The 26633-nt window shown below is 40.7% G+C and overlaps 1 protein-coding gene across 1 annotated transcript in view; it reads left to right on the top strand.

Moving 5' to 3' along the window:
- Positions 1–1496: 1496 nt before the first annotated feature.
- Positions 1497–26633, top strand: part of LOC132588761 (vesicle transport through interaction with t-SNAREs homolog 1B-like) — a 29610-nt gene continuing 4473 nt past the window's right edge. The window contains exons 1-4 of the mRNA XM_060261175.1: positions 1497–1854; positions 5803–5861; positions 10175–10366; positions 18264–18437. Of these exons, the coding sequence (XP_060117158.1) occupies positions 1737–1854; positions 5803–5861; positions 10175–10366; positions 18264–18437 (543 nt within the window). The 5' untranslated portion in view covers positions 1497–1736. The remainder of the gene's footprint in view (positions 1855–5802; positions 5862–10174; positions 10367–18263; positions 18438–26633) is intronic.

The following is a 26633-nucleotide window of genomic DNA, read 5'->3' as shown; positions in this document are numbered from 1 at the left end:
AGGTGAGGGCCCTGCGGGACCTTGTTCAGTTCCGCAGGGCCTGTAAAACAACCCTCTTCCGGTTAGCCTACACCTAGCTTGAGAATTTTAATGCAACCTGCCAGATCTCTGTATATATTGGAATATTTATTAATTTTATGGTTTTATCTGTTTTAAAGTTATTCCCTTACATGTTTAAATATTGTTTAATTTATGTTGGATCTAATGCTGGAAGCCGCCCTGAGCCACTTGTGGGAAGGGCGGGATATAAATTCTAAATAAATAAATAAATAAATAAAATAAGCTGTGTGCGAAAACGGTACATGCCTCAGCAAACCAATTACCATGTAAAATGCTATAGGTATTTTTTTTCTTTGAGTATGACGAAGTGCCTCATCTTCTAGGGTAGTACCTGGCAATTACTTTTCTCAGGGCTTATTTTGTAGGGAAAGCCCAGCAGGAAATCATTTGCATATTAAGCCACACCACCTGAAACTAAGACAGCCAGAACTGCGTTCCTGTGAGTTCCTATTTTTTAAAAAACTCTGACTTTTCTAGTGATCATAACCTACTTTGCAGTTTGTTGCAATCCACACAGAAAGACCCTGATAATCCACGCAGCTGAATCAGCACACACTCAGTGCTTGGAGCACAGTAATTAATATAAAGCAAGCAATAATAGAATCCTGAGACCTGTCTGGCCAAAAGCAGTTCCCATGGGGACTATACACAATTAAACTGACCCAGAATACCCTATGTTAAGACAGTGGTTTTCCCCAGAGAAATTAATACTAGAAAAGTACATATGTGATGGCAGAATTTCACATAAAAGAGGAAGATGTACTAAAAAGAATGACAGAATTGCCCATTGGAAACAATGGGAGAGGCTGGAAGGCTTATTGGAAATAATGGGAGCCAGGAATGCCAATTGACTTGCATGGGCTCCATTGAACTACATTACAGCACAAGAACAGCTGCAAAGAAAATGTGGAATGGAGCTTTCATTGAGCTCTCTGGACCCAGATAAAGGTCCCAGAGTGGAATGGCAGCCCCTAAGGGCAGCAGAAGCGTCATGGGACTGGAATGACAGCCTCCAGAGTAGAATGACAGTGCCTGATGGTAGGAGCGTTCTGAGACTGGAATGACAGACCCCAGAGTGGAATGACAGTACCTGGAGGGGCTGTCATTCAAGTCCCAGTATACTTCTGGTACCTCAGGGACTGCCATTCCATTCTGGAGGCTGTCATTCTAGTTCCAGGACACTTCTGCTTCCCCTAGTCATTCTACTCTGGAACCTATCATTCCAATCCTAGAGTAATGTATCCGGGCCCAGAGAGCTTAATGAAAACTCCATTCCACATTTTCTTTGCAGCTGTTGTTGTGTTGTAATGTATTTCAAAGGTACCTGACTCCCATTATTTCCAGTGGGCCTTGCAGCCTCCCCCTTGTTTCCAGTGGGCGATCCTGTCATTCCTTTTCGTACACACACACCCCTCCCAAAAATGCGACTTTCCCACCCCTTTGGCAATTACTTCCCCGCCTGAACCAAAGTGGCGCTGTGTAATGCATGTGAACGAGAGGTTGCTTTAGGCGCCCTGATGGCGGAGCCGCGCGTGCTTCTGCTAGAGGAGCGAGGGTAGCTTCTTGTTCCGGAAGTGCCTGTGAGGAGGAGGAGGAGGAGGTGGCGGCGGCGGCGGCGGCCTTTCCAGGCCCTTGGTAACAGATTCGGGAAGTTGCTGCTCGCTCTTTTCGGTGCCATGGCGGATCGCGGCCTTGGCTCCTCCGAGCACTTGGAGCGATTGCACGAAATCTTCCGGGGCCTGCATAAGGAGCTGCAGGGCGCCCCGGAGAGACTACGCGAGAGCTCCGCCGCTGGTACGTGAGAAGTTTTGCCGAAGCCGTGGGAGGTAGTAATCGGGCACCCGGGCCGTTGTTACTTTTCTCCCTCCAGCGGCGGCGCCTCGGAGGTGAGGAGGCAGGTAGTCTTTTGTCCCATCTACACAGCTCTGGCGCCGCCTTCCTGCTGAGTCTCTCTGGTTTGCCATCGTTATCGCTCACTTTCCTCATGCCACTCTAACAGAAGTCTATAAAGGCATAAGTAGGATAAACGAACCTTTTCTTAGTAACAAGCGAAAGTGTTTGAGAAGGCTTGCTTGCTAGATTGTTTGACAGATTGCTCTTAAATTCCTCGGAGCAGGACTGGTAGTATGGTGCCATCCCCCAAACTCTTCAGAAGGACCATAAGAGTGTTTGGAAATCAGGAGGAGGGGGTACCCTGAAAGAGGCTTGAGTTTCACGGTCGGGTTTAATCTTGTGAAAAAGAAAAGATTTCGTGGTGCCCTAAGTCAAGTAGGGTTGCCAGCTGGCCTAGAAAAAAGTCCTGTCCCTGGAGAACCAGTTTGGTGTAGTGGTTAAGTGTGCAGACTCTTATCTGGGAGAACCGGGTTTGATTCCCCACTCCTCCATTTGCACCTGCTGGAATGGCCTTGGGTCCGCCATAGCTCTGGCAGGGGTTGTCCTTAAAAGGGCAGCTGTTGTGAGAGCCCTCTCCAGCCCCACCCACCTCACAGGGTGCCTGTTGTGGGGGAGGAAGGTAAAGGAGATTGTGAGCCGCTCTGAGACTCTTCGGAGTGGAGGGCGGGATATAAATCCAATATCATCTTCTTCTTCTTAATACAGGCTTAGTGGGATGCTATTTATCTTCATGCCATGAAAAGCTTCGCTGGCATATTTCCACATGTTAGAGCTACTGTTAACAGGGCAAGACATCTTTCTGCAGACCTGTTGGCAATCCTGCACCCAAGGCTACTTAAGGAAGATGCTCCTTTCTTGTTATCCTAAGCATATTTATTCAGAAGTAAATGCTATTGAGTACAATGGAACATTCCCCTCAAAAGAAGATTTATTTATGTACGTTACACAGGGGGAGGCAGTACAGTCAACAGGATGGAAATAGGATTTGGGTTGTAGAACCAATCAGAAATCTAAAAAACAGAATTGAAGCAAACATAAGTGTTAACATGACACACAAAATAATGCAAGATTACATAGTAGGATTCAACATACAGCAAAGTTTACACAGTAGTATATATACCACAGTCCTTACTAATTGGTCCAAGTAACTTTGTGAATCATTTTGCACAGTGCTGTCTTATTGCCCACATAGATACTTAGCAATGAAGGAAAGTAATTTAAAAGCTTGCTGTTTGTATATATTTTAAGCCTAAAATGGACAGGTTTTCAGGGGCTGGAAAGTCCTGGTCTCTTGCTGCTTTGTTTGTTGAAACAGCTAAAAAAATGGAACTAGAAAAAGAGGGTTTTCCCCACTTTGTTCTCAGAGATCTTTTAAAGCAGCATCAGTTCTTTGGCTGTGATCATTTAGGAAGTATAAAAACCTTACCCAGTTTCTGTCAAATGAAAATTTTCAACATGTTGATATTTTTGATGCTGCAATCTTGTATGTGCATAATTTTATATAAAATAGTGATTCCCAATCTTTGATCCTTTCTTTTCAAAAAGCAACATGAGTTGCATTCTCTCACTACCGATTGCCAGGACATGAAAGAGTGAGTTAAGATTGTCTGTATTATGTGACATTAGATCAGTATGTTTCCTTATTGAGATCAGTATGTTTCCTTATTGAACATCAGTCTAAAAGTAGCTTTTTAATGTCAAGTTTGTTGGGCAGGAAGTTGGTTTAATATGATCAAATTAGGCAGAGATATAGTAAGTTCTTCAAGCCTATCCAGCAAACTTCATAGTTGGGTGGGGTTTGTAAGTTTACTCATGTTCAAATTCAACTTGTTAGCTACTGAACCACTGTATTTCACTTACGTTTCACTTTTCAACATAGCAGGTGCCTTGTAATTTAGGAATGCAAAGGGCATCATCTGTACAGCAGGATTTTATCAATTTTATTATAAACCAGATTATAATTTGTCCATTACAATGAAGGAAAGTCATGTTATTGCAAAGGATTTTGGCTTACTCTGAATGTCACAACTCCTTAGTGTAGGTTAGATATAATAAAATTACTTTGTTAGGTCAGATGATCAGAGTAGCACTAGCCAGTCAGATGCTTCTTAGTAGTTTACATGCAGGTCCCAATACAGGTAGCAGTCGTGTCTCCAGCAGATGGTTTAAGCACAAGTATAGCCAGGATCTTGGACTTTCTTAGCTTTTACAGCTTTTACAAGTATAGAAGCATTCCATGAATTTTGTCTAATGATCCTGGAATAAACTTGTTTTTCTAAAAAATTGTATTGACTTCAAAAGGTTTTGGCATTCTTCCAAGGATTGCTTATGATAGGGTATGTATACAATGACTAGGCTACTAAGGAAATACAACTTCCAGAGGCAGACAGTTCCAGCATTTGTCACATGATCTTTTAAATGATTTTAATTTTATTAAAAATAGAATGTCTGTTTCTAGTTTGGTTTAGTCAAAGAACTTCTGTAATTGCACATTATTGTCAGAGCTGCTTAAGCATTGTTCCTGTTATTTATTATGCTTGAGTCATTTTCTACATGTATTTTTAAAGTATGTTTTATGTATACTACTAGTGACCTAGCATAGTGTAGCCTCTCTGTAGTGGAACAGTGCTGCCCTCTTCCAGTGTGATTTTAACTGAATAGCTGTATTTGAAAGGAGATATCCTTGCTGTGAGGTGAATTTTTTTTCTGCCATAACTAAAGTCTCATGTTTGATATCCTTCATCCCCTGTCAACAAGATTTTTCACAAAGGATTCTGTGAGTCGAGCAGTGATCCCTTGACCCATGTAGGAGAGATACTACATCTGCTTTCACATGTATTATCTTGCTGAGAGAGTTTCTCTGATCTTGCTACTGATCTGTCATTGTAGTGTATATTCTGCTTTAGAGTACTTGGAGAACATAATGTTGCATTATTATACTACTGCCTACTTTGAGATACCTCCTTTATTCCCTGACATCCTTCCCTCCAGTTTTACATTTTGAAATCTTTAGATATGGATGAAAAAGCTTCCTTGGAAGAGAAAAACTAGAAATCTTCATGACTGTGTTACTGTCTGTCTCCATATAGCCAGTTTAATTGTGACACTGGCAAACTATCCATATTTTGTTTCTATTCTATGGACTTGGCAACACTTGTGCAAGTGAATTACAGAATGATTAATTGAATTAATTTCTTTCCTACTGATGAAACCCAAAATATTAATGATCGGAGAGATTCATTTTCTAGAAATGTGTGTAAATTGTTTTGCCCCAAATAGTGGGCTTTTAAACACGCATGCTCATATTTGAAAGTAAGCCCACCTAGGACCATTTCACACTTTCTGCAGGCAGGGATCCCATGCCTAGCACTGAGAAGCAAGGATACACACATTCATCCATTGTGCATGTGAGGAAATATATGACATGACTCCACTGCATCTATGTCAGTTTGTGCATGCCTTTCCCTTCAACAAAGGTGGTAATGGATTGTGCAAAATTTACTTATATTTGTAGAGTTGTATGTGCATACCTCCTGTCTTGCATTTTACCTGTTTGCATACATAGAAGCTGCTCTTCCCTGAAACTTGCAGGATCCTTGATGGATTGTATGAACTAGCACTCCATCAAAGAAGATCCATTATACAGTGATTTAGACTAGAGTCATGTTGTTTTATACACTGATCATGTGAAACCATGAGTTTTCACAAAACAAGCAGTAATTAGATAATATGTGACTATTGTGGAAATTATTTGGTGAATGCATCCCCAGAATGCCTTTTGGTAGTGCTGAATTGTGTTTTCTTCCTTTGAAAACATACTTTTTGTGTGTTATTTGTTTTGTATTCTAGAGGAAAAGAAGAAGCTGCTTCGAGAATTTGAAGGGAAACAGAAAGAAGCAAATGAAACAGTAAGATATAAATTTTGATTGGAGTAAAAGGATTGCTGGTAGATATGAAACCTTTTTCATTCCATTTGCTGTAAACAAAAATTCTTGCTGGGGAGGATGCCACTTTAAACATTCTGTTGTTTTTCCTTGTGTGTGTTTTCTCTCTCTCCTTACTGCCTTTAGCAATGTACCCTGCCAAACCAAAATGAATTTCCCCTCAAAAGCAGTTTGCTGTGCAGCCTGGGAAGATGCATTTAGGTAAAAGAATTCTATATCTCCTAGCTTCATGGCACTGCTTTTATAAATCTTTGACTCCTGGCCTTTATTTTTTTGCTGGGCTTAGAAGAATGCTATGTTAATGTGGAGGCTATATGCAGGAATTTCCACAAGATGGCAATGAGGATTAAATTGTCACTAAGGCAGTAAATCTGTGTCTGGGTTGTAGCACAAGAGTGCAGGTGTGTGTGTGTGTGTGGGGGGTGTTGTATGGCTGAATGCTTCTCCATTAAAAAAAAATACCTCCATATGGAAAGCTAGATATTGCAGAGAATGGTTCTGTTATAGACTTCTTCCTGACTTGCTGATTTTGTGCAAAGGATGCCGTTTATGAAGTATCATTCAGACACATAAGCCCTCTTCTGCAGTCTGGAAGAGAGCAACCTGGATTACATTTTACCACTTAAGTGCAAACTGGACCTAAGTTAGCTCTTTGCTTGGAGAGAATGAAAGTCTGGAGAACAAAGTAAAACAGAAAACGGTGCTCAACATGGCAAAAGCAGAACATACAAGGAGGGTATGAAGTTCCAACCTAGAATCAGCATAGGGGTAGTACATAAACACCTAGTTTCTTTAAATGAAACTAAGTCCTCAGGGCCAGATGAACTGCATCCAAGGATTCTAAAAGAGCTTGCGGATATAATTTCTGAGCCTCTGGCTGTTATTTTTGAGAATTCTTGAAGAACAGGAGAGGTGCCGGAAGATTGGAGGCGGGCAAATGTTGTCTCCATCTTCAAGAAGGGGAAAAAAGAGGATCCGGGTAACTGCCAGCCTGTCAGCTTGACGTCTATACCTGGAAAAGTTTTAGAACAAATCATCAAACAGTCGGTCCTGGAACATTTAGAAAGAAAGAAGCCAGCATGGGTTTCTCAAGAACAAGTCATGTCAGATTAACCTGATCTCTTTTTTTGAGAAAGTGACTACCTTGCTGGATCAGGGGAATGCTGTAGACGTTGTTTATCTTGATTTCAGTAAGGCTTTTGATAAGGTTCCACGTACTATACTTGTTGACAAGTTGGTAAAATGTGGTTTGGATCCTGTTACCGTTAGGTGGCTCTGTAACTGGTTGACAGATCGCACCCAAAGAGTGCTTGTGAATGGTTCCTCATCCTCTTGGAGAGGAGTGGCAAGTGGAGTGCCTCAAGGATCTGTCCTGGGTCCTGTTTTGTTCAACATTTTTATAAACGATTTGGATGAAGGAATAGAAGGAATGCTTATTAAATTTGCCAATGATACTAAATTGGGAGGGGTGGCAAATACAGTAGAAGATAGAAACAGAATACAGGATGACCTTGACAGGCTGGAAGACTGGGCTAAAACCAGTAAAATGAATTTTAACAGGGATAAATGTAAAGTTCTGCATTTTGGTAGGAAAAATCCCATGCATAGTTATAGGATGGGGGAGACTTGTCTTAGCAGTAGTATGTGCGAAAAGGATCTAGGGGTCTTAGTGGATCATACACCGAACATGAGTCAACAGTGTGATGTGGTGGCTAAAAAGGCAAATGCAATTTTGGGCTGTATCAACAGACGTATAGTGTCCAGATCACGTGAAGTGATGGTATCGCTTTACTCTACTCTGGTGAGACGTCACCTGGAGTATTGTGTTCAGTTTTGGGCAACACATTTTAAGAAGGATATAGACAAGCTGGAACGGGTCCAGAGGAGGGCAACGAAGATGGTGAGGGGTCGAGACCAAGTCCTATGAGGAAAGGTTGAAGGAGCTGGGGATGTTTAGCCTGGAGAGGAGGTAGCTGAGAGGTGATATGATTATCATCTTCAAGTACTTGAAGGGCTGTCATGTAGAGGATGGTGTTGAATTGTTTTCTGTGGCCCCGGAAGGTTGGACCAGAACCAGTGGGTTGAAATTAAATCAAAAGAGTTTCCAGCTCACCCTTAGGAAGAACTTCCTGACCGTTAGAGTGATTCCTCAGTGGAACAGGCTTCCTCGGGAGGTGGTGGGCTCTCCTTCCTTGGAGGTTTTTAAACAGAGGCTAGATGGCCATCTGACAGCGATGAAGATCCTGTAAATTTGGGGTAGGTATTTGTGGGTTTCCTGCATTGTGCAGGGGGTTGGACTAGATGACCCTGGAGGTCCCTTCCAACTCTATCATTCTATGAGGATGAGGCAAGTGAGGAAGGAAGACTAAGGAAATACTGTGTAAATGAGATAAGGTTTTATGAGTCAAAATTATTTAACTTTCAGCCATCTTCTTATACATCTAAGCATAGTACTGTGCTGTAAGAGCAAACAATTGTTGAAAATGTATAATATAGAATTCTTTTGTCTTTCTGGATGCCACTATTTTTAATAGACTTCTTTGTGTCATCCTCTTCTGTGAAGTTTGCTTCTGTGTGTCAAGGGCCTTGCCGTGAATGGCTTGCTATGAATTCCTGTGCATTGCTGTTTTGATGTTTCCTTGCTCTTTCATGTCACTCACCACTATCTCTTTGTAACAAGTTATCAAAGAAGACTCCGTGGGCCTGGCGGTTGGCTAAGAGACCAAGGTCGACCGGCCAGGCCTGATGCACCTTGAAGGGGATGGGCCAAGGGACTTCCCGCATATATCTCCAATTTGAGCTTCCTGCTTTCCCTTTGAATCTATAACGGTTATAATGAATGTATATGTCAAAGACTGGCCCCGCCAGTCTTTGCAAGACCTGCCATGCCTAATACAGTCTTCGAGGTTCAATAAACTACTATTACGTCAATGGTCTGTTTAATGTCCCTGAGAGACTGAGGACTTGGCACTGTGTGTATAAAACAGAAACAAAGATTATTTGATTTAGAGCTGGGAGTGAGCAGTGAAGTGGCCAAGTTTGCAGATGACACTAAATTGTTCAGGGTGGTGAGAACCAGAGAGGATTGTGAGGAACTCCAAAGGGATCTGTTGAGGCTGGGTGAGTGGGCGTCAACATGGCAGATGCGGTTCTGTGTGGCCAAGTGCAAAGTAATGCACATTGGGGCCAAGAATCCCAGCTACAAATACAAGTTGATGGGGTGTGAACTGGCAGAGACTGACCAAGAGATAGATCTTGGGGTCGTGGTAGATAACTCACTGAAAATGTCAAGACAGTGTGCGTTTGCAATAAAAAAGGCCAACGCCATGCTGGGAATGATTGGGAAGGGAATTGAAAACAAATCAGCCAGTATCATAATGCCCCTGTATAAATCGATGGTGCGGTCTCATTTGGAGTACTGTGTGCAGTTCTGGTCGCAGCACCTCAAAAAGGATATTATAGCATTGGAGAAAGTCCAGAAAAGGGCAACTAGAATGATTAAAGGGCTGGAACACTTTCCCTATGAAGAAAGGTTGAAACGCTTGGGACTCTTTAGCTTGGAGAAACGTCGACTGCAGGGTGACATGATAGAGGTTTACAAGATAATGCATGGGATGGAGAAAGTAGAGAAAGAAGTACTTTTCTCCCTTTCTCACAATACAAGAACTCGTGGGCATTCGATGAAATTGCTGAGCAGACAGGTTAAAACGGATAAAAGGAAGTACTTCTTCACCCAGAGGGTGATTAACATGTGGAATTCACTGCCACTGGAGGTGGTGGCGGCCACAAGCATAGCCACCTTCAAGAGGGGTTTAGATAAAAATATGGAGCAGAGGTCCATCAGTGGCTATTAGCCACAGTGTGTGTGTGTGTGTGTGTATGTGTATATGTATAAATTTTTTCTACTGTGTGACACAGATGTTGGACTGGATGGGCCATTGGCCTGATCTAACATGGCTTCTCTTAAGTTCTTATTATATATTTTCTTTATTTTTTAGTTGTTTCAGTGTCCTCATGCAAATCCCTTTCAACTGTCAGGGATTTTTTTCCTTCCATTTATTTCTATTTCCTATTTTTTTATGATGCCAAAGACAACACTAACTTGTTAAGTAGACTAGTGCAAGATGTACAATCATACAGCATGCTGTGATATTCCTGGATAAAAAGTGTGGGTTTTCACAGCGGCAGTATACTGTTTGGACAAATTGTTAAACAAAGTTTAAGCATGGCCATACTTCAGGTGCGCATGTAAGCAAAGATTTTGATATTTATTTAAGCTACGGGAAATGGAAGAAGAACTGAAATATGCTCCAGTGTCCTTCCACAATCAAATGATGATCAAAATTCGAACATACCAAAGAGACCTTGCCATGTTTCAGAGGAAAATGAAAAGTACAGATTTAGGAGTGGTTCCAGGAGGCCCTGGAGATAAAAAATATGGTATCTTCTCTGAAGAAAACCAACAAAGTGTGAGTATTCATTATAAATAACTATACATAAGGATGTTTTGAAATTATAGTTGGCAGTGTTCTTTTGGTTCTTGCTAATGTTATGATTGATTTCACTGGGCTTTGACTGGAGCAACATTGTATAGGATTGCACTTCTAGACATTTAAACATCTGAGCTTTATAGTCTAGGTGTAGTACAATTCTTTCCGTACTTCCACTATTCCTTTCCCATAGTCAACTATGAGCCCTTTCTTTGACCTCATGACAACAGCTGAATGAATGGATTTGAGCCAAGAGGCAGCCAACACATTTAACTGTATCTCACTGTTCAGAGCTTGTGCCTGGATTCTGTCCTGTGTCCCCAAGGATATTGTCTGGCACTATAGGGAAGTACATGTGCACCAACTACAGATGTAGGTAACTTGCAGAAGGGGTGTGTGCATGCCATTCTCCCTCTGAGACAGAGGCCATCTCTGTGAGTTATTCCCATCCATCCTTCAGGGAGGCAGGAAATACTTCTTTCTACTTCCTGTTGGCGCCTTCGGAATGACCCACCCTTCAGTTCTTTTCCTGCCTCTATAGGGAGAGCAGCTTAGATCAAGCCTTGCCTTTTATCAATTAAACTCTAGATTTTTCTTACATATTTCCCCTCATAACTACCTTTCTATACTTCCTTCACTGTTCTGCCTTATATTCTAACTCATTTTGGTGAAGACTAACAAATAAAATCTTCTGCATTCTCCCTCACAGGAGAATGTTCCTCCATGTTCTGTGTTTCCTTTCTATTTCTTACCACTTATCTCCTCTGCCTCCCTCCCCCTCTCTCTTCAGAGGCCTACAGAGGATCGATATTTTTTTGCACTTTTGAAGTGCTCCTGCGTAATATTTTTTCTCTCACCAAATGGTGGAGGCAGAACACTCAGAGGCTTTTCTGACTGACAAGAAGTCAGAGGCGTCTGCAGCTGTGATTGCTGCATACCTTTTAGGCAGGGCCGACATGCCTTTGTGACTTGCTCATGCCATCCATCTCGATGGAGCCCAGCGGTCAGCGACACTGGTGGCCAAATGACAGGCCAAGAAATGCCATCTGCTTTCAGGTGGGGCCATCTTGCCTTCGTGGCTTGTTTGTGCTATCCATCTCAACAGAGCCCAGCAGTCAGTGGCAGCGACAGTCAAATGACAGGCCAAGAAGCGCTGCTTGCTGGTAGAGCATGCCAGTCCTTCAGGGTTGTCAGTAGCTGGTGGCGGCCATTTTGGAGGCTTGGAGTCTGTATCTACTCCATTCCCTCCACATCAACTGGCCCTTACAATGGCTGACAGTGACAGAGGTGCCTGTTCAGCATACCAGATGGAGCAGGTTCCTCACAGAGCCACCTTCCTCAGTGGTAAAGTACCCAGTTCTGGGAGTTTCTTTATTCCACATTGGGGTGATGTGAACCTTCTGCAGAAACATGCAAGAGGGGATGGCTTCTTTCTGCCCTAAGATGGCACTTATTTCACAGGGCTCTGATCAACCTCCTCAAACTTCTCATCCCCTCCTGCCCTGGGCCACTAAGGCACCCAGGTAGGCTGTTACCCATACAAAGAGATGGAGAAGCCCTGGAGCAGAACCTAGGTTATCTGACTCTATACCTGATGACTGGGAGGAGGGGGAATCCCTATCAAAGAGGAGGAGGAGGAGGAAGAAACCAAGTGGCTTTCTTAACAAAGGCTATAGCAGTCCTTGCATTTCATGCTTACCTTCCACATGCATAGGAGCTTAAGGCTTCTTGTAGAAAGGTTATGACCACGAGTGCTAATGAGTTTTCCTTTTCATACTGTGGCTGAATATTTGAATGTCACCTCAGGGTGGAATGGGGCAAACCTGACTCAAATGGGGAGTTTCCACATTTGTTTAAATGCTTTATGCTCTAATTATGCTGATGAGTTATTACAGGTCTCCCCAGTTGATGGGCCATGGCAGCATTGAAGTCTACTGGTCTGCTTCCTGAGGATGGTGAGAGCTTCCACTACAGCCTCCATCACATCCAGAGCAACAATCGTATGGGTCTGCAAGGTTATCCAGGTCTTGTCAAAGAACAGCCATTGCCTCCTTGAAGGCACTAGCAGGAGGCTGAAGGCTGCCTTCTTTCTTGCTGATGCCACCTTAGACAGCTTAATGTTCATTTCTAAGGCCATGACTTCCACCACTGTGGCGTGGAGGTTGAGTGCTTGGCCTGCAGGCATGCTTTCCAAATCTATTGTATCTGCATTCCCGAGGGATTGTCTCCTTGGTAACTGCCTTGGTAGATTTCTGGTGAAGACACATAACTAGAAACACACTGTGTCTCTGTACATCTGTCATTTTGATAGATGGGGAAATCACTCCTTTTGTGCTTAGTACTCCTTGTCCAGGTTTTGGTCTGTGCCCCCCCCCCCCCCCCCGCCAAAAGGCAATGTGAGTCCAATCCCATGCAAGCATGGCTGCATGTCCCTTCCAATGGGAGTCAGGTTTTTGACCTTCCTTCTGGTGTGGAGGTATTCTCAAGAAGACTTGTGGACCCTAGATGTCATTGTTCATGGCTACACCTTAAAATCCACAATCTCCCACTGGAACGACTCATTCAGTCTCTGGTGCCCGAGGTCTGCATCCAAAGAATAATCACTGAACAGGCCATACAGCATTTTGTCACATTTGTGTTATGCAGCCCATTCCCCTTCCAGAGTAGGATTGGGGAGTATATTCCATTTTATTCACAGTTTCTGAGAGGAATACCAATTGGAGGGCCAGTTTGGATCTCAAGTTTCTCAACAAGTTTGTCAAGCTTCGGGGCTTGCTCAGGGAATCTTTGAAGTCCATAACAGAAGCCCTTCAACCCCAGGTATTTTTTGACTTCAGTAGTCCTGATTGATGTCTCCTTACACATCCCCATTAATCCTGCTCACAGAATATTTCTCAGATCTTCTGTGAATGGCCAATGTTCCCAATGCTGAACACTTCCTTTTGGACTTTCCAAGGCCCCCAGGGCATTTACCAAGATCCTGGTAAACCCTGTAATCCACCTCAGGCACCAGGGGATTTATGTCCATCCATAATTAGACGCCCTTCTCATCAGGTCCAGCAGCCTCTCCAAATACATTCGGGGCACCTAGTCCACTCTCCGCTCACAGGAGCATGGTTTTATTGTAAACCAGGCAAAGAGTCCCCTTCAACTGGGAACTATCATTGACACATCCTGCAGTTCTCTTTTCCTCCCACTGTAAAAGGTGCAAGATCCAGGCTGCTGTAATCCAGGACAACTTCTCATCCCTATTGTTTCTGGTCAAACTCATGTGTCTGCTGATCTCCTGCTTAGACACAGTCCGGTGGGCCAGGCTTCATTCTAGACCACTGCAGCATTCCCTTCATTCCTACTAGTTGTCCATCATGGGAAAGAGGATTTTTCATCTCTGGATTCCTGTATCCATCAGATCCTGTCTTCTCTGGCAGGTGAAGGTCAGCAGCCTTTGACAGGACGAGGTATTGTACGACCAGGTCTATAGGGAGTTCTTCACAGCTGCAAGCCCTCAACATTGGGGAGCTATGCTGAACAAGGTTCTGCTACAGGGTCAGTGGACTCTCGAAGAACAGAGTCTTCCCATCAACTTCTAGAACTCAGGGTCATCCAGCTGACTCTGAATTACTTCAGGTTGGATCTGGCCCATCAGCCTGTCTTTATCTGGATGGACAACATCGCTACCAAAGGCATATCTGTACTAGCAAGGGGCTCTCAGTCACCCCAGCTCCACAGAGTGGATTTGAGGATCTTGGTCTGGGAAGAGAGGAATCTCCCATCAGAGTGGAGTACATCAGGGGTGGGGATAGCACGTGGCTGGACTGGTGGAGGGGAATGGTCCTTCCATCCCAAGATCTTCAACCTCATTTGCCTACACCTAGAATGTCCTTTCCTAAACCAATTTGCGTCAAGCACAAATCATCAGCTTCCTCGTTTCTTTCATGGGGTATTACTGCATGAAGGTGGAGGTGATCAACGTTCTCACGTCTTCCTGCCCCAGGACTCCTCTTTGCTTCCCTCTGCTTCTACTCATTCCTAAGACCATTTGCAGGATTTGGGAACAGGCAGCCAAGGTCATACTGGTGGCCTGTCATAGGGCTCAACATCCTTGGCTCTTGGTGATTACAGAGATCTGGCCTCCTCTGTCTATTCCAGTCTCTCCAGACATGCTTAATCAGAGCCTTCTCTGGCGCCTCCAGCAAGACTGGCTTCGTTTTCTCACTGGAGAAACTCTTCTGGTTACTCTTCTGGAGCCAAGAGCCAATCCAAGAGCCAATCACATCCAAGAGCCAATCACATTTACAACACTATCTGGACAGCTTTTGTGAGATGGTGCAAACAAAATCAGATTGAACTGTTGCCACCCTTCACTGTTTTTCTGTGTTAGTTTTTCTCCAGGATGGTCTGACATTAGGTCTAAAGTCCTCCACTATCCACAGTCAGATTGCTGCCCTTACCACAGCACTTCCTGTTTATGGAGGATACAAGCTGCCCAAACATCATGTCCTGTGTTTTCCTGCAAAATGCTATGCTCTAGGCACCTCCTCCAGTATATTGCTATCCTATTTGGGGGTTACAGTATCATCTGCCCTTGCAAAGTCTCCCTTTGAGCCTTTCAGGGAAGTTGGTCTGTAGTGGGTAATCAAGATGACTCTCTTTTTAATTGTTGTAACCTCAGCTCACAGAGTCTCGGAGATTAGTGTGTTATCTGTAAAATCAAACCTTTCATCCTTCACACAGATAAGGTAGTGCTCAGTGCTGATCCAACATTTTTTTGCCTAAAGTTTCTTTGAGTTTTCACAGATTACAAGAGATCTATCTTCCCACATTTTGCCTACAGTGCAAGCATCCCAAAGAATTTGTGTGGCATACCCTGGATGTCCACAGAATGCTTAATAGCTACATTTCAAGGACAGACTCCATTGGGAAAACAGACAGCTGCTTCAGCAACATATCACCCTCCAGGTCTGGAGATTGAATGTCCAAGACTTCCATTAGTTTAGTTCTCAAGGCTTGTGATATGCAGTCTACAAGGCTTCTAGCCTGGAGACACCTACCAGAATTATGGCACATTCCTTGTGTAGTTCATCCACCAATGCAGCCCTACTTAATAGATCATTTGCAGAAGAAGCTTGTAAAGCTACTGCATGTTTTTCCATTTCCACCTTTGTTTGTCATTACAAACTGAATTATTTGGAAGAAGAGTTTTGCAGCACACCGCGATAACAGCCAATGATGATCCACCCATCTAAGGGGCACTGCTCTGGGAGGTCCACAAAGATGGCCTCCGCCTCAGAGGGAGAATGACCTTTGGTACTTACCGTGAAGGGTCCTCCTCCTCTGAGGTCAGGAGGCCATCTTGGCCCTCCCATCATCATCGACATTCCTGTTTCTGTGTGCTGTTCTCTTCTTTTTGCCTTTCTACCCTGTATCTCACTGGGTACTGCTATGTGGCCATTAATGCTCTTGCTTAGTACGTTTTCTTTAACAGAATTAGAGTATTACTTAAATTATGGTTACTGCTTTCGGAGTCCCAGAACTGAAGGGCGGGTCATTTCGAAGGCACCAACAGGAAGTAGAAAAAAGTATTTCCTGCCTCCCTGAAGGATGAATGGAAATAACCCACAGAGATGGCCTCCTGACCTCAGAGGAGAAGGACCCTTCACAGTAAGTACCAATAGTACTTTTCTTGCAGTGGTAGAAGGCCTCTGTCCTTGGAAGGGTACTCTGCATTCTTTCTTGGATTCCAAACAAGTTACACACCATGAACATATGAAACTGCCATACTGAATCAGACCATTGCTGCATCAGGATCAGCATTGTCTTCTCAGAATGGCAGCGGCTCTCTAGGATCTCAGGTGGAGGTCTTTTATATGACCTACTACCTGATCCTTTTAATTGGAGATACTGGAACTTGAACCTTGGACTTTATGCATGTCAAGCAGATGCTCTACCTCTGAGCCACAGCACCTCCCCACTGTGATACTGTGTCTGTTTTATTACTATTGTTAAATCCATAGCTACTTATTGCTTCATTACAAGCAGGGAAGGTAGGCTGAATTTAGAAGAAACAGATTTCATTTTAATGTAAGTGCCGCTTGGGAATAGAGAAAATCGGATCAAGGAAGGAGACTGAGTATAATATTTTTCTCCCAAAACACACTATGTATACCAACCACATTATGGGTCAGTTCAGATGTGACACGAAACCATGCCCCCCCTTATAGTGTGTTAGAGTAGTGTGAACTACCAATTATTTGGATTCTATACTTCAGCGAGTGGAACAAGTTCATGGATGCAATTTTTGCCACTTTCTTTATCCCAAGTCAACTAAAATGCTTCTCCTAAGTGCTGCTCCCCAAATGAGGAATATTTACCTTACCTGTTTACTTATATGAACTCATTCTATGCAAGTAAAAGATCCCACCCACTTTACTTAAACATCCAAATTGTTCTCTTTACTTTTACTATCCAAATTTGCACATAGATGGCAACATCAGTGTGAGTTCATAGTATAACCTGCTCTCCCATTAAAACTGAATGGATAGTTATTTAGGATTCCAAGTGGTAATCATTAAATAATTGTACAACTACTCCATTTTCCTAGATATTTGGAACCCAGTGAGCTCAATTATCTCCCAAGAGATAAAAGGTTTTTACTGCACATCAGGTGCAGATGTGTGGTACAATTGTTGACTCTGTTCATTCCTGCAGGGCAAACAACTGATAAAGAACAATTGCATGTAAATCAGAGGAATATTTAGGTTCACTGAAGTAGAAGCTTTGTAGTACATGGAGGCTGCTTTGGGCTCCTTTATGGCAGCTGAAATGCCAGGATCAGATATTTTTCATCAAAGTACACAAAATTCCTTCACAATACTTTGAATGCAGTTTAATAATATATCTGGCTTTTGACCATGATACCAAGGTGCAGCATCCAAGATAGTCCTTAGTTTTTAAGGTTAAAACTCTCATCAAAGAAGGTAGGCGCTGTTAAGCTTGGATATACTTGAATTTACAGAATGTTCACAGATTAGCAGAATGCTTCTGTCCCTGTAGGCAGATTGATCATGGACTTGTGGTGCTCTTGCTCAACCTTGCTGTGTCCTGCAGAGCTACTTTGATGTATCAGTCTGATAACATAAAAATGCTCAGGAGATGGAAGGCACAATGCACCTTGCTTCCTTCTGTACTGCATGAAATGTTTTCTCAACCTCACTTAAACCATTGTGATGCAGGGGTTCAGCTGCTGGACTAGAATATGGGAGACCAAGGTTCAAATTAGCATTCTGTTTTGGAAGTTCACTGGATGACCTTGGGCCAGGATATTTGTTTTGAGGATAAATCTGAAGAGAAGAGAAGAATGCTGTAAGCAGGTTTGCATTCCCACTGTGGAGAAAAGCTAGATATAAATTTCTGGATATAAACCTTGACTGCCATGATACGAAGTGATGAAAGTAGGGTTTCAAAACTGTAGTAGCACTGGTATATGCAGTTTTTGTTGGTATGGCTGTGGGACAATGTATGTATTGTTGTTCTTTATCAGTTAATTGCATTTTTAAATCATGGAAATTTGTTTTATGAACAACTAATGTCAGGAAATTTCACCAGCTGGGGAATGTCTCTGCTTTTTTTTTCTAGTTTATTTTTTAAATTGATTATAATCTTACCTGGTGTAGGTATTGTGGTATTTTCTATCAGGAATAGTACATTCCTTAGCTATATTAAAGTTTACAAAAGCACACAGCAGACATCTGGCATTCTGGCAAAGCAGATCCTGTCACTCATTTGGAAAGCGATCTGTCATTCTGTAGTCTTCCACTGAGAACATTACAAAAGGTACACTTTCTATGTCTTTTAAGTACATCTTAATTGTCTTTAGACTCAAGTACAGTCTCAGAGGGTGCTGCTGCTTCAGGGAACAGAAAGCTTGAACCGAGCCAGTCAAAGCATAGAGCGTTCACATCAGATTGCTGCAGAAACGGATCAAATTGGTACTGATATCATCGAAGAACTTGGGGAACAACGGGAACAACTAGAACGCACCAAAAGCCGTGTGAGTACAAACAACGCTGCTGTAACACCACTGTCAGGTCTTTTTGTGTTTGAAATATAGGGCTATTGCTTATGTTCATGTAAATGCATATCAGTTTAAGAAGCAGGAATGGGTGGGGGGAAGAGATTTTCAGAAATCAGCCTTGAAAAAAAATTGAAATTGGCCTGAACTTTTTAGTTTTCCTTTTCAAGATAAAAGAACCAACGTAAAGGGTGATTTTCTTTTCTTTTTTAATATATTTTTTATTTTTCACTGACAAAACAGAAAAGGCACAGAGATAGAAATTCTTTGTTACTACATTTTCACATGAGCAATTGTGTTTTGGTGAACAAAAAACATCAATATAAATATAAACAGAGTGATTTTCTATATATTTGCAATATATTAAGTTGCTTTTAGGATACTGCCCCAGCACTACTGTTATATGTGAAAACATTAATCTGTCTGGTTTAGCTCAGTGCTCTGAACACACACTGAGAATTGAATTATGGCCCAGGACAGAATGGTGGCTTCTAGTGAATGAGGGCTCCTCTGTAGATACAGAATTGATTTGAAACCATTGCTAGGAGCTTCACTTTTTTAGTGATTCATATACAACCTCCTGGGCCTGAAAAAGATATTTTATATCCTGCAATTTTTTAATTGTGGAATCTACTGTATCAATTCTTTCATCATGGTCTTTCACTTTCTCTTCCACCTCTTGGATTTTTTTGGATACTGATTTAAACTCTTTACTGAGAACTTCTATATCTTTTTTTATTTCCTTCTTACAATCACTTATAGAATCTTTAATCAGTTTAGATAATCCAGCTTCCATGGCACCCATCTGTTCTTTTTTATCAGCCTTTTTGCCCTCTTCTAGTGTCTTGGATCTTGTCTGTAATGTTTTTTGGGCTGACATTACTGCCTTCCCATTATAAATATAAGCTTTACAATTGAAGTCACCAAGTTCTTTTTAAATGGTCTAGTCTTATAGATTAGGGCATGCCCTTTCAGAAAAGCCCCAAATCACCGTCCTCCTATGCCCCTGGGTCCAGATATTAATTTTTAAAAAGTTATAATTTCCCAAAATGGTGCTCGATGTTTCTCTATGGTTTAGTCCTAGAGGGGCTTAAAAAAACCTGTAGTTTTCCCTTCCCTTGATGGCCTCTTCCGCCCACACTTGCCACAAAGTCTTGTTATCTATGGTTGTGAAGTCTCACGATGTTCCCAGACGTCATTTCCTGTAATGACTTGTTGACCACAAAATTTCAAACAATATCAGCTTTTGCCTTTTTTAAGCCTTATATCTGTTTAACTCAGTCCAAGATTTCCCCCTCCTCCTCCTTTATTATTACAAGTTGTTTATGTGTCCAGACCTTCGTTTGCCTTCCAAATATTTCCCAATTTAGTCCCGGAGCAACAGATAAAAATCTCTTTACCTTGGAAGTTCTGACATCAAACACACTGGTCTGTTTCTCATCCATGATTAATTAGCCCTTAAGACGCTTGGCACATGTTGAATTTATGTTGATTTAACAACCCCAGATACCCTCTATAGATGTTGGAAGCGGTTCTTCTCTGGAGATTCTTCAAAGCCAAAAAGACCCCCCCCCCCGGGATTTCTCGTTAGCCAAAGTACCTCTCCTCAGAACTTTAAACATATCTTGGCCATCATCTTGCCTAGATGATGTAGACAGCAGGTATTAAAACACCTTCTCTGTCCAGAATAGAGGGTCTGGTGAGCTCCCCCACTGGAAAGCTTGTCAATTCTCCATGAAATCCAAACCAGAAGTCTGCAAATCAATGGAAAATCAGATACGTTTGAGAGGTGTGCCTGAAAAGGATGGTGATTTAAGGATATACATAATAAGGATTATTGCTGAATATGTTGGAGATGATCCTGAGGAGACTAATTACTTTTATGACTATATTTACAGGGTCAATTCAGAATATGCAAGGAAAAATAAACTACCAAGAGATGTGGTAGTGAGATGTGTAACAAGAGACTTGGTGGGAAGGATTCTAAGTAAACAGTATGAAGGCAAGCTGATTGTGGAAGGCAGTGATGTTAGACTTATGAAAGAATTACCAAGGAAAGTCTTAAGTGACAGAAGATTATATAAAAAATTGACTGAGCAATTGAGAGAGAGTCAAATGAGATACAGATGGATTCTCCCAGAAGGATTGGTTTTTGAATACAAGGGGAAGAGGATTACCATTACAAGCACTCAGGAGATGGAGAAGTTTTTGGTGGAGAATAAAGAATTTGGAGGTTCAGATTAAAATAGAAAACCATGATGGATTACAAATTATTATCTTGGAATGTAAATGGACTTAATTCACCACAAAAAAAGGTAACTTTTCATTGGATTGGGAAGCAAAAATGTAACATAATTTTTCTACAAGAAGTACATATTAAACGATTGGATTAATATGTTTCCAAATATTTAATATGTTTCTAAATATTTGTGTATTAATTTGTGGATTGGAGTAATATGTTCCCAAATATTTGTGGAATAAGCAATTTGGTATGAAATTTTTTTTATTGGCTAAGGAGAAAAAAAAAGGCATGGTTTTTTATGTAAAACAGGAATTGGAACCAAAATTGATTTTTAAGGATGAGGATGGTAGATATATTGCAGTGCAAGTGATGGTGAACCACAAGAAGACTTTGCTATTGGGACTGTATGCTCCTAATGGAGCAAAAGATTCTTTTTTAAAGGACGTTATGCAGCAACTTGATCAAGAGACATGAGCAAATCATGTTAATGGGAGACTTTAATGGTACAGTTAAAAATATTTTGGACAGATCTGGGAAGAAGAATAATGAAGGTAAACTACCAAAGTCTTTTTTTTTGAATTAGCCAAGCAAGAAAATCTTGTAGACATTTGGAGGGAGAAAAATCCTACAGACTATACCTTCTTCTCAGCTCAACATAACTCTTTCTCAAGGATTGATATGTTATGGAGTACAAAAAATTTGGGACTTAAACAAAAAAAATAGAGATTCTTCCGAAAATAAGAGCAGATCATAATCCAATAATGTGGTCTGCGAAACCTACCAAAAAGACTTTAAGATGGCTAATAAATGAAGATTTACTGCAGAAAGATGGGGTAGTAGAATCTCTGCAAAAAGAGACTAAAGCCTTTTTCCAAGTAAATGAAAATGAGGACGTTCAATATCAAATGGTGTGGGATGCTTATAAAGTGGTGATGAGAGGTATTTTAATCACATTGAATAATTAAGACAGAAAAGCTAAAGAGAAACAAATGACAGACATACAGAAGGAGATTAAGAAGAAGGAGAGAGAGCTTATAAAGAGACCGGGGGAAAAGAAGATTTTAAAAGAAATTGGAATTCTACAGGACCAACTAAGACACTTGTTAAATAAAGAAGTAGAATGGAACTTAAAAAGGCTTCAACAAAAATCTTTTGAGAGTGCAAATAAAGCTGGAAAATACTTGGCCTGGCAAATGAAAAGAAAAAGGGAAAATAAAATTGTTAATAAAATTAGTTTGGGCAACAAAGAAATTGTTGACCAGGAAGGAATCAAAAGAGAGTTTTGTAAGTATTATGCAAATTTGTATAAAAGTCACGTGGGGGAAAAAGAGAAAATAGATGCCTATTTACAGGAAATTAATGTTAAACCCCTAACGGACAATAAGAAAAAGATCTTAAATGACCCAATTGGTAAGGAAGAAATTGAAGCGATAATTAACTCAATGAAGCCAGGGGAAGGCTCCGGGTCCTGAAGGTTTTACAGCAAGATATTATAAAGTTCTTAAAGAAACTCTACTTCCAAAACTTCAGAAATTGATGAACATTATAAGAATAGATGGGAAGATACCTAATACTTGGAAGGAAGCAGTAATCTCGTTGATACCAAAAGAAGACAGAGATGTGACTAATGTAAAAAACTATAGACCAGTTTTATTGCTAAATAATGACTACAAAATATATGTTAGAATTTTAGCGGAACACCTGAAGCAGCATTTGAATAGTTTTGTTAAAGAGGAACAAGCAGGGTTTCTCCCCAGAAGGCAATTAAGAGAAAATATCAGATATAATAGAATATTATTAAAAACATCCTGAAAAAGAAGTAGCTTTGCTTTTCGCTGATGCAGAGAAAGCTTTTGACAATGTTCATTGGGACTTTATGTTTGCAGTCATAGAGAAATTGGGACTGGGTGAAGACTTTGTTAGAATGGTAAAGGCAATATATACTAACCAACAAGCAAGACTTTGTATAAATGCAGATTTGACAGAGAAAATAGCAATTTGTAAAGGAATAAGACAAGGGTGCCCTCTTTCCCCTTTGATATTTATAATGACGCTGGAAATACTGCTTATGCAAGTATTTGAAATTAAAAGGCTTTTCCTACAAATACAGAGCATTTGCAGATGATGTAATGTTTATAAATGAAAACCCAACTCAAGTTACACCGTTGCTGCTTCAAAAAATAAAAGAATATGGTGATCTGGCAGGCTTTTATGTAAATAAAGAGAAAACAAAAATATTGTGTAAAAATATGTCAAAATCTAAGCAGATGGAATTACAAAATTTAACAAACTCTGAAGTGGCCTCTAAAGGAAAGTATTTAAAAGTAGAAATTATAACAAAGAATATTGACTTATTTAAAAACAACTATGAAAAGCTTTGGCAGAAAATTGAGGTGGACTTACAAAAATGGAATAATTTGAATTTGTCTATCCTGGGTAGAATATCGGCAATAAAAATGAATGTATTACCAAGAATAATGTTCTTGTTTCAAACTATACCAATAGTGAAAGAAGATAAACAATTTCATAAATGGCAGAGGAAACTTTCGGAATTTATATGGGCTGGCAAGAAACCAAGAATTAAGAAGATCCTGACAGACTCTAAAGAAAGGGGAGGCTTCCAAGTACCGGGTTTAAGACTATATCATGATGCAGTTTGTTTGGTATGGATTAAGGATTGGATAGTGTTATTAAACAGAAAATTATTAACATTAGAAGGACATGGAAAGGTTTTTGGTTGGCCTGCATATTTGTGCTATGGGAAAAGTAAAATGGATGGTTTTTTCTCACATCATTATTTATTTATTTATTTATTTATTTCATTTATATCCCGCCCTCCCCCACCACGGCAGGCTCAGGGCGGCTAACAACATTCTACAATCATACAATAACTACTTATGTAAGAAGTAGTTTGCTTAAAACTTGGTTGAAATACCAAAAATATGGAGATGAGAGGAAACCGCTGTGGATTGTGCCAACGGAAGTAATAAAGTTATATTCGGATATTGAGGAAGAGAAATGGTTACCATATAAACAATTGTTAAAAATACAAGGAGGCAAAGCAGAATTAAAATCAGTGGAAAAATTGGATTATAAATTTAATTGGTTTCAATGGTTACAAATGAAAAGTCTGCTGATGCAGGATATTACGAATGAAGGAATAAGACAAGAACAAACAAATGGAGAAAATGCTGTTTGGTGAGGATGTAAAATTGATCTCAAGAGTATATAAACTGTTACTGAAATGGTCTACAGAGGAAGAAGTGGTAAAATCTCAAATGATAAAGTGGGCAATTAATATAAACAAGGAAATTCAGATGAAACAATAGGAATATTTGTGGAAGAACTCTATGAAAATATCGACATGTAATAACATAAAAGAAAATTGTTACAAAATGTTATATAGATGGTATACGACACCAAAAAAACTGTCAAAAACAAATAATCAGATGTCTGATTGATGTTGGAAATGTAAAAAACATGAAGGGTCCTTCTACCATATGTGGTGGACTTGTGAAAGGGCTGTACAATATTGGCAAATGATCCAGCAAGAAATGTTAAAGATTTTGGGATACAAAGTGAAGGCGGCACCAGAAATCTTTTTGTTGGGATTACAAATAGAAAATTTTCTGAAGCAAGACAGAACATTACTTTGGTACATGCTTTCAGCTGCACGGACATTGTATGCGCAGTTGTGGAAGCAAAATAAAATTCCAGAAAAATGGGACTGTGTTATGAAAACTATGCACTGGAGTGAAATGGAGAAATTAACAAGAACACTAAAGGAACTTGATATGGAAAAATTTAATAATGAATGGCGAAAGTTTCAGAACTATGTGGAAGAACATTGGAGAGTGAAAGGACATTTAGTGATATTTGATAATGGATAACTTGTTTATCAGCTATTTTTAATTTACTGAGACAAGAATGATAGTTAAAATGAGAGTATGAGAAAATATTTTGTTCTTTCTTAAAAGATTATAATAAGATAGATAATATGACTTAATTTAGTAATATATTGGATCATTAATCGAATGAGGTAATAACTATAAAAAAGTATAAGTTCCTTTTTTCTTTTTAAACTTTTTTTTTAAAATGTTAAATTACCTTTATTGCTTTTATATTGTAAGTAACACTGGGGAAGTCTTGAAAGGAAGGAGGGGAGGTGGAAATGTGATGCAACATATTGACTTTTATTTGAGAGAAGTAAATGAAATAGTGATATAATATGTTTTAGAATAATAAAATTGTTTTTACAAAAAAAAGATATTTTATATCATTGTTATTATTTTATGAGTGTATTAGTACAATTTTGACCACTGATGAAGGCCCTTTGGGCCAAAATGCTTTGAGTCATTAGGGTAATATTTGTATGTAACCGTTATTGTAATTCTTTGTTATTCAATATGCAACTTCACTTTGTTGCTGTATATTATGATAAGTTTTTAATGGTATCCTATGTGCTATTTTTAATCCTAAGATTCTGTGCACTGTGTTTACATTTTATTTTATTCTCTAGTAGCGCATTTCTGCCCCGTAGCTAGGATTTTTTGGGAAAGGGGGTGTGGAGTATAGCTATTTAAATTACATTAAATGAGCAGCGACTCCACCCCAATGTTCTCCTGGCTTAAGCTCTTCCACCCCTCCAGGCACAGAGGGGAGGGAGAGGAGAAGTAGCTGCTTACCCTGACTCTTCCTGCTTGGCAGGCTGAGCCAGTATTGCTGCAGCTGTGCTGGACAGAAGTGATTTCGCTAACCCTCCCTCCTTCCCCCTTCCGCAGGAAGAGCCACAGGAAGGAAGGAGAGTTTGATAGACTGATGGATCTCTTGAACTGAAAGCAGGAACCACTTTGGGAGCCTTTCAGACCCAGGCTGAACGCCACTGGGTGCTGAGTGTCCCCAGTGCCATTCTGAGAGAGGAGGCTCCTCCACCTGCATCCCCCCCCTTGCCTTGCTGAGAGGGAGAAGATTCAGTGGGGTGGTGAGGTTGCCATGGTTGCTCAGCGGACCCAGACCCAGGCTGTGTCTCTCCTGCAGCTTGCCTTAGGTTTGGGTTTGAAGCGTAGCAGATTCCAGAGGTGTCACCCCTCCCACTCTTGCCTAACTATGGACCTGTTCCTGCCTTTCACAGAAGTCCTATGTGACTCTTGAAGAACAGAATAAGTGGATTCTTTCTCCTTACTTTGCTAATGCTTGCTGTTCAAGCACAAGAGAGCAGCCCATTCCTCCTCCTTCTTACTTAAGCTGTGTGGTAGTTTTTCCTAGAGGGTTCCCGAGCCCTCAGCATTAGGTTTTCAGGTATCATGGGATAAGGGGGAAATGAGGAGAACCTGCCTCTGTAAACTTGTTATGCTCCCAGAGAGTAGGATCCAGCCTATTAGATTTAAAACACTGACAAGCCAGGCTGTTCTGTTCCTGTGCTGATAGAGGAACAGGACTCTGCCTGTGCTGCAGGTCTGAGAAAAAAAGCATAGTTTGCGGTAATTGGATACAACTCATCAAAGAAAAAAATATTCTAATCTCTTATGGTTGGTGAAGATATGCTTGGAAGTGTAAGGATAGAAGCAAAAAAGGTGGCTAAATAGCTTTCCAGTGAATGTGGGTGGGATGGAGGCTTCAGTGATGTTCGTGTCCTTGTCACTAGCCAAATCAGTTAATTTAGGCAAATTGAACAAAATTGCACGATTTATTCAGGTTGCAGAACTGAGCTTGTTTTAGAATGTGAATTGTTTGGGCACAGAATGTTCATATTTTAGCATGGGATACACACAGACTTAAGGATGTTTAAATTGCACTTAAGACATATTAGATTGTCTGAATGCAGAAGCAGTATAGAAATTAAGGCAAAATGCTGGTTGATACTCCTCCATGGGAATTCTATTTTTCCCTTCATGATGTGCAATATATTGCTTAAGACAAGCCTTTTTTCATCT

The sequence above is a fragment of the Heteronotia binoei genome, chromosome 21 (genome assembly GCF_032191835.1).
Source record: "Heteronotia binoei isolate CCM8104 ecotype False Entrance Well chromosome 21, APGP_CSIRO_Hbin_v1, whole genome shotgun sequence".
Classification (NCBI taxonomy): domain Eukaryota; kingdom Metazoa; phylum Chordata; class Lepidosauria; order Squamata; family Gekkonidae; genus Heteronotia; species Heteronotia binoei.
This window is presented reverse-complemented; position numbering and strand designations above follow the sequence as displayed.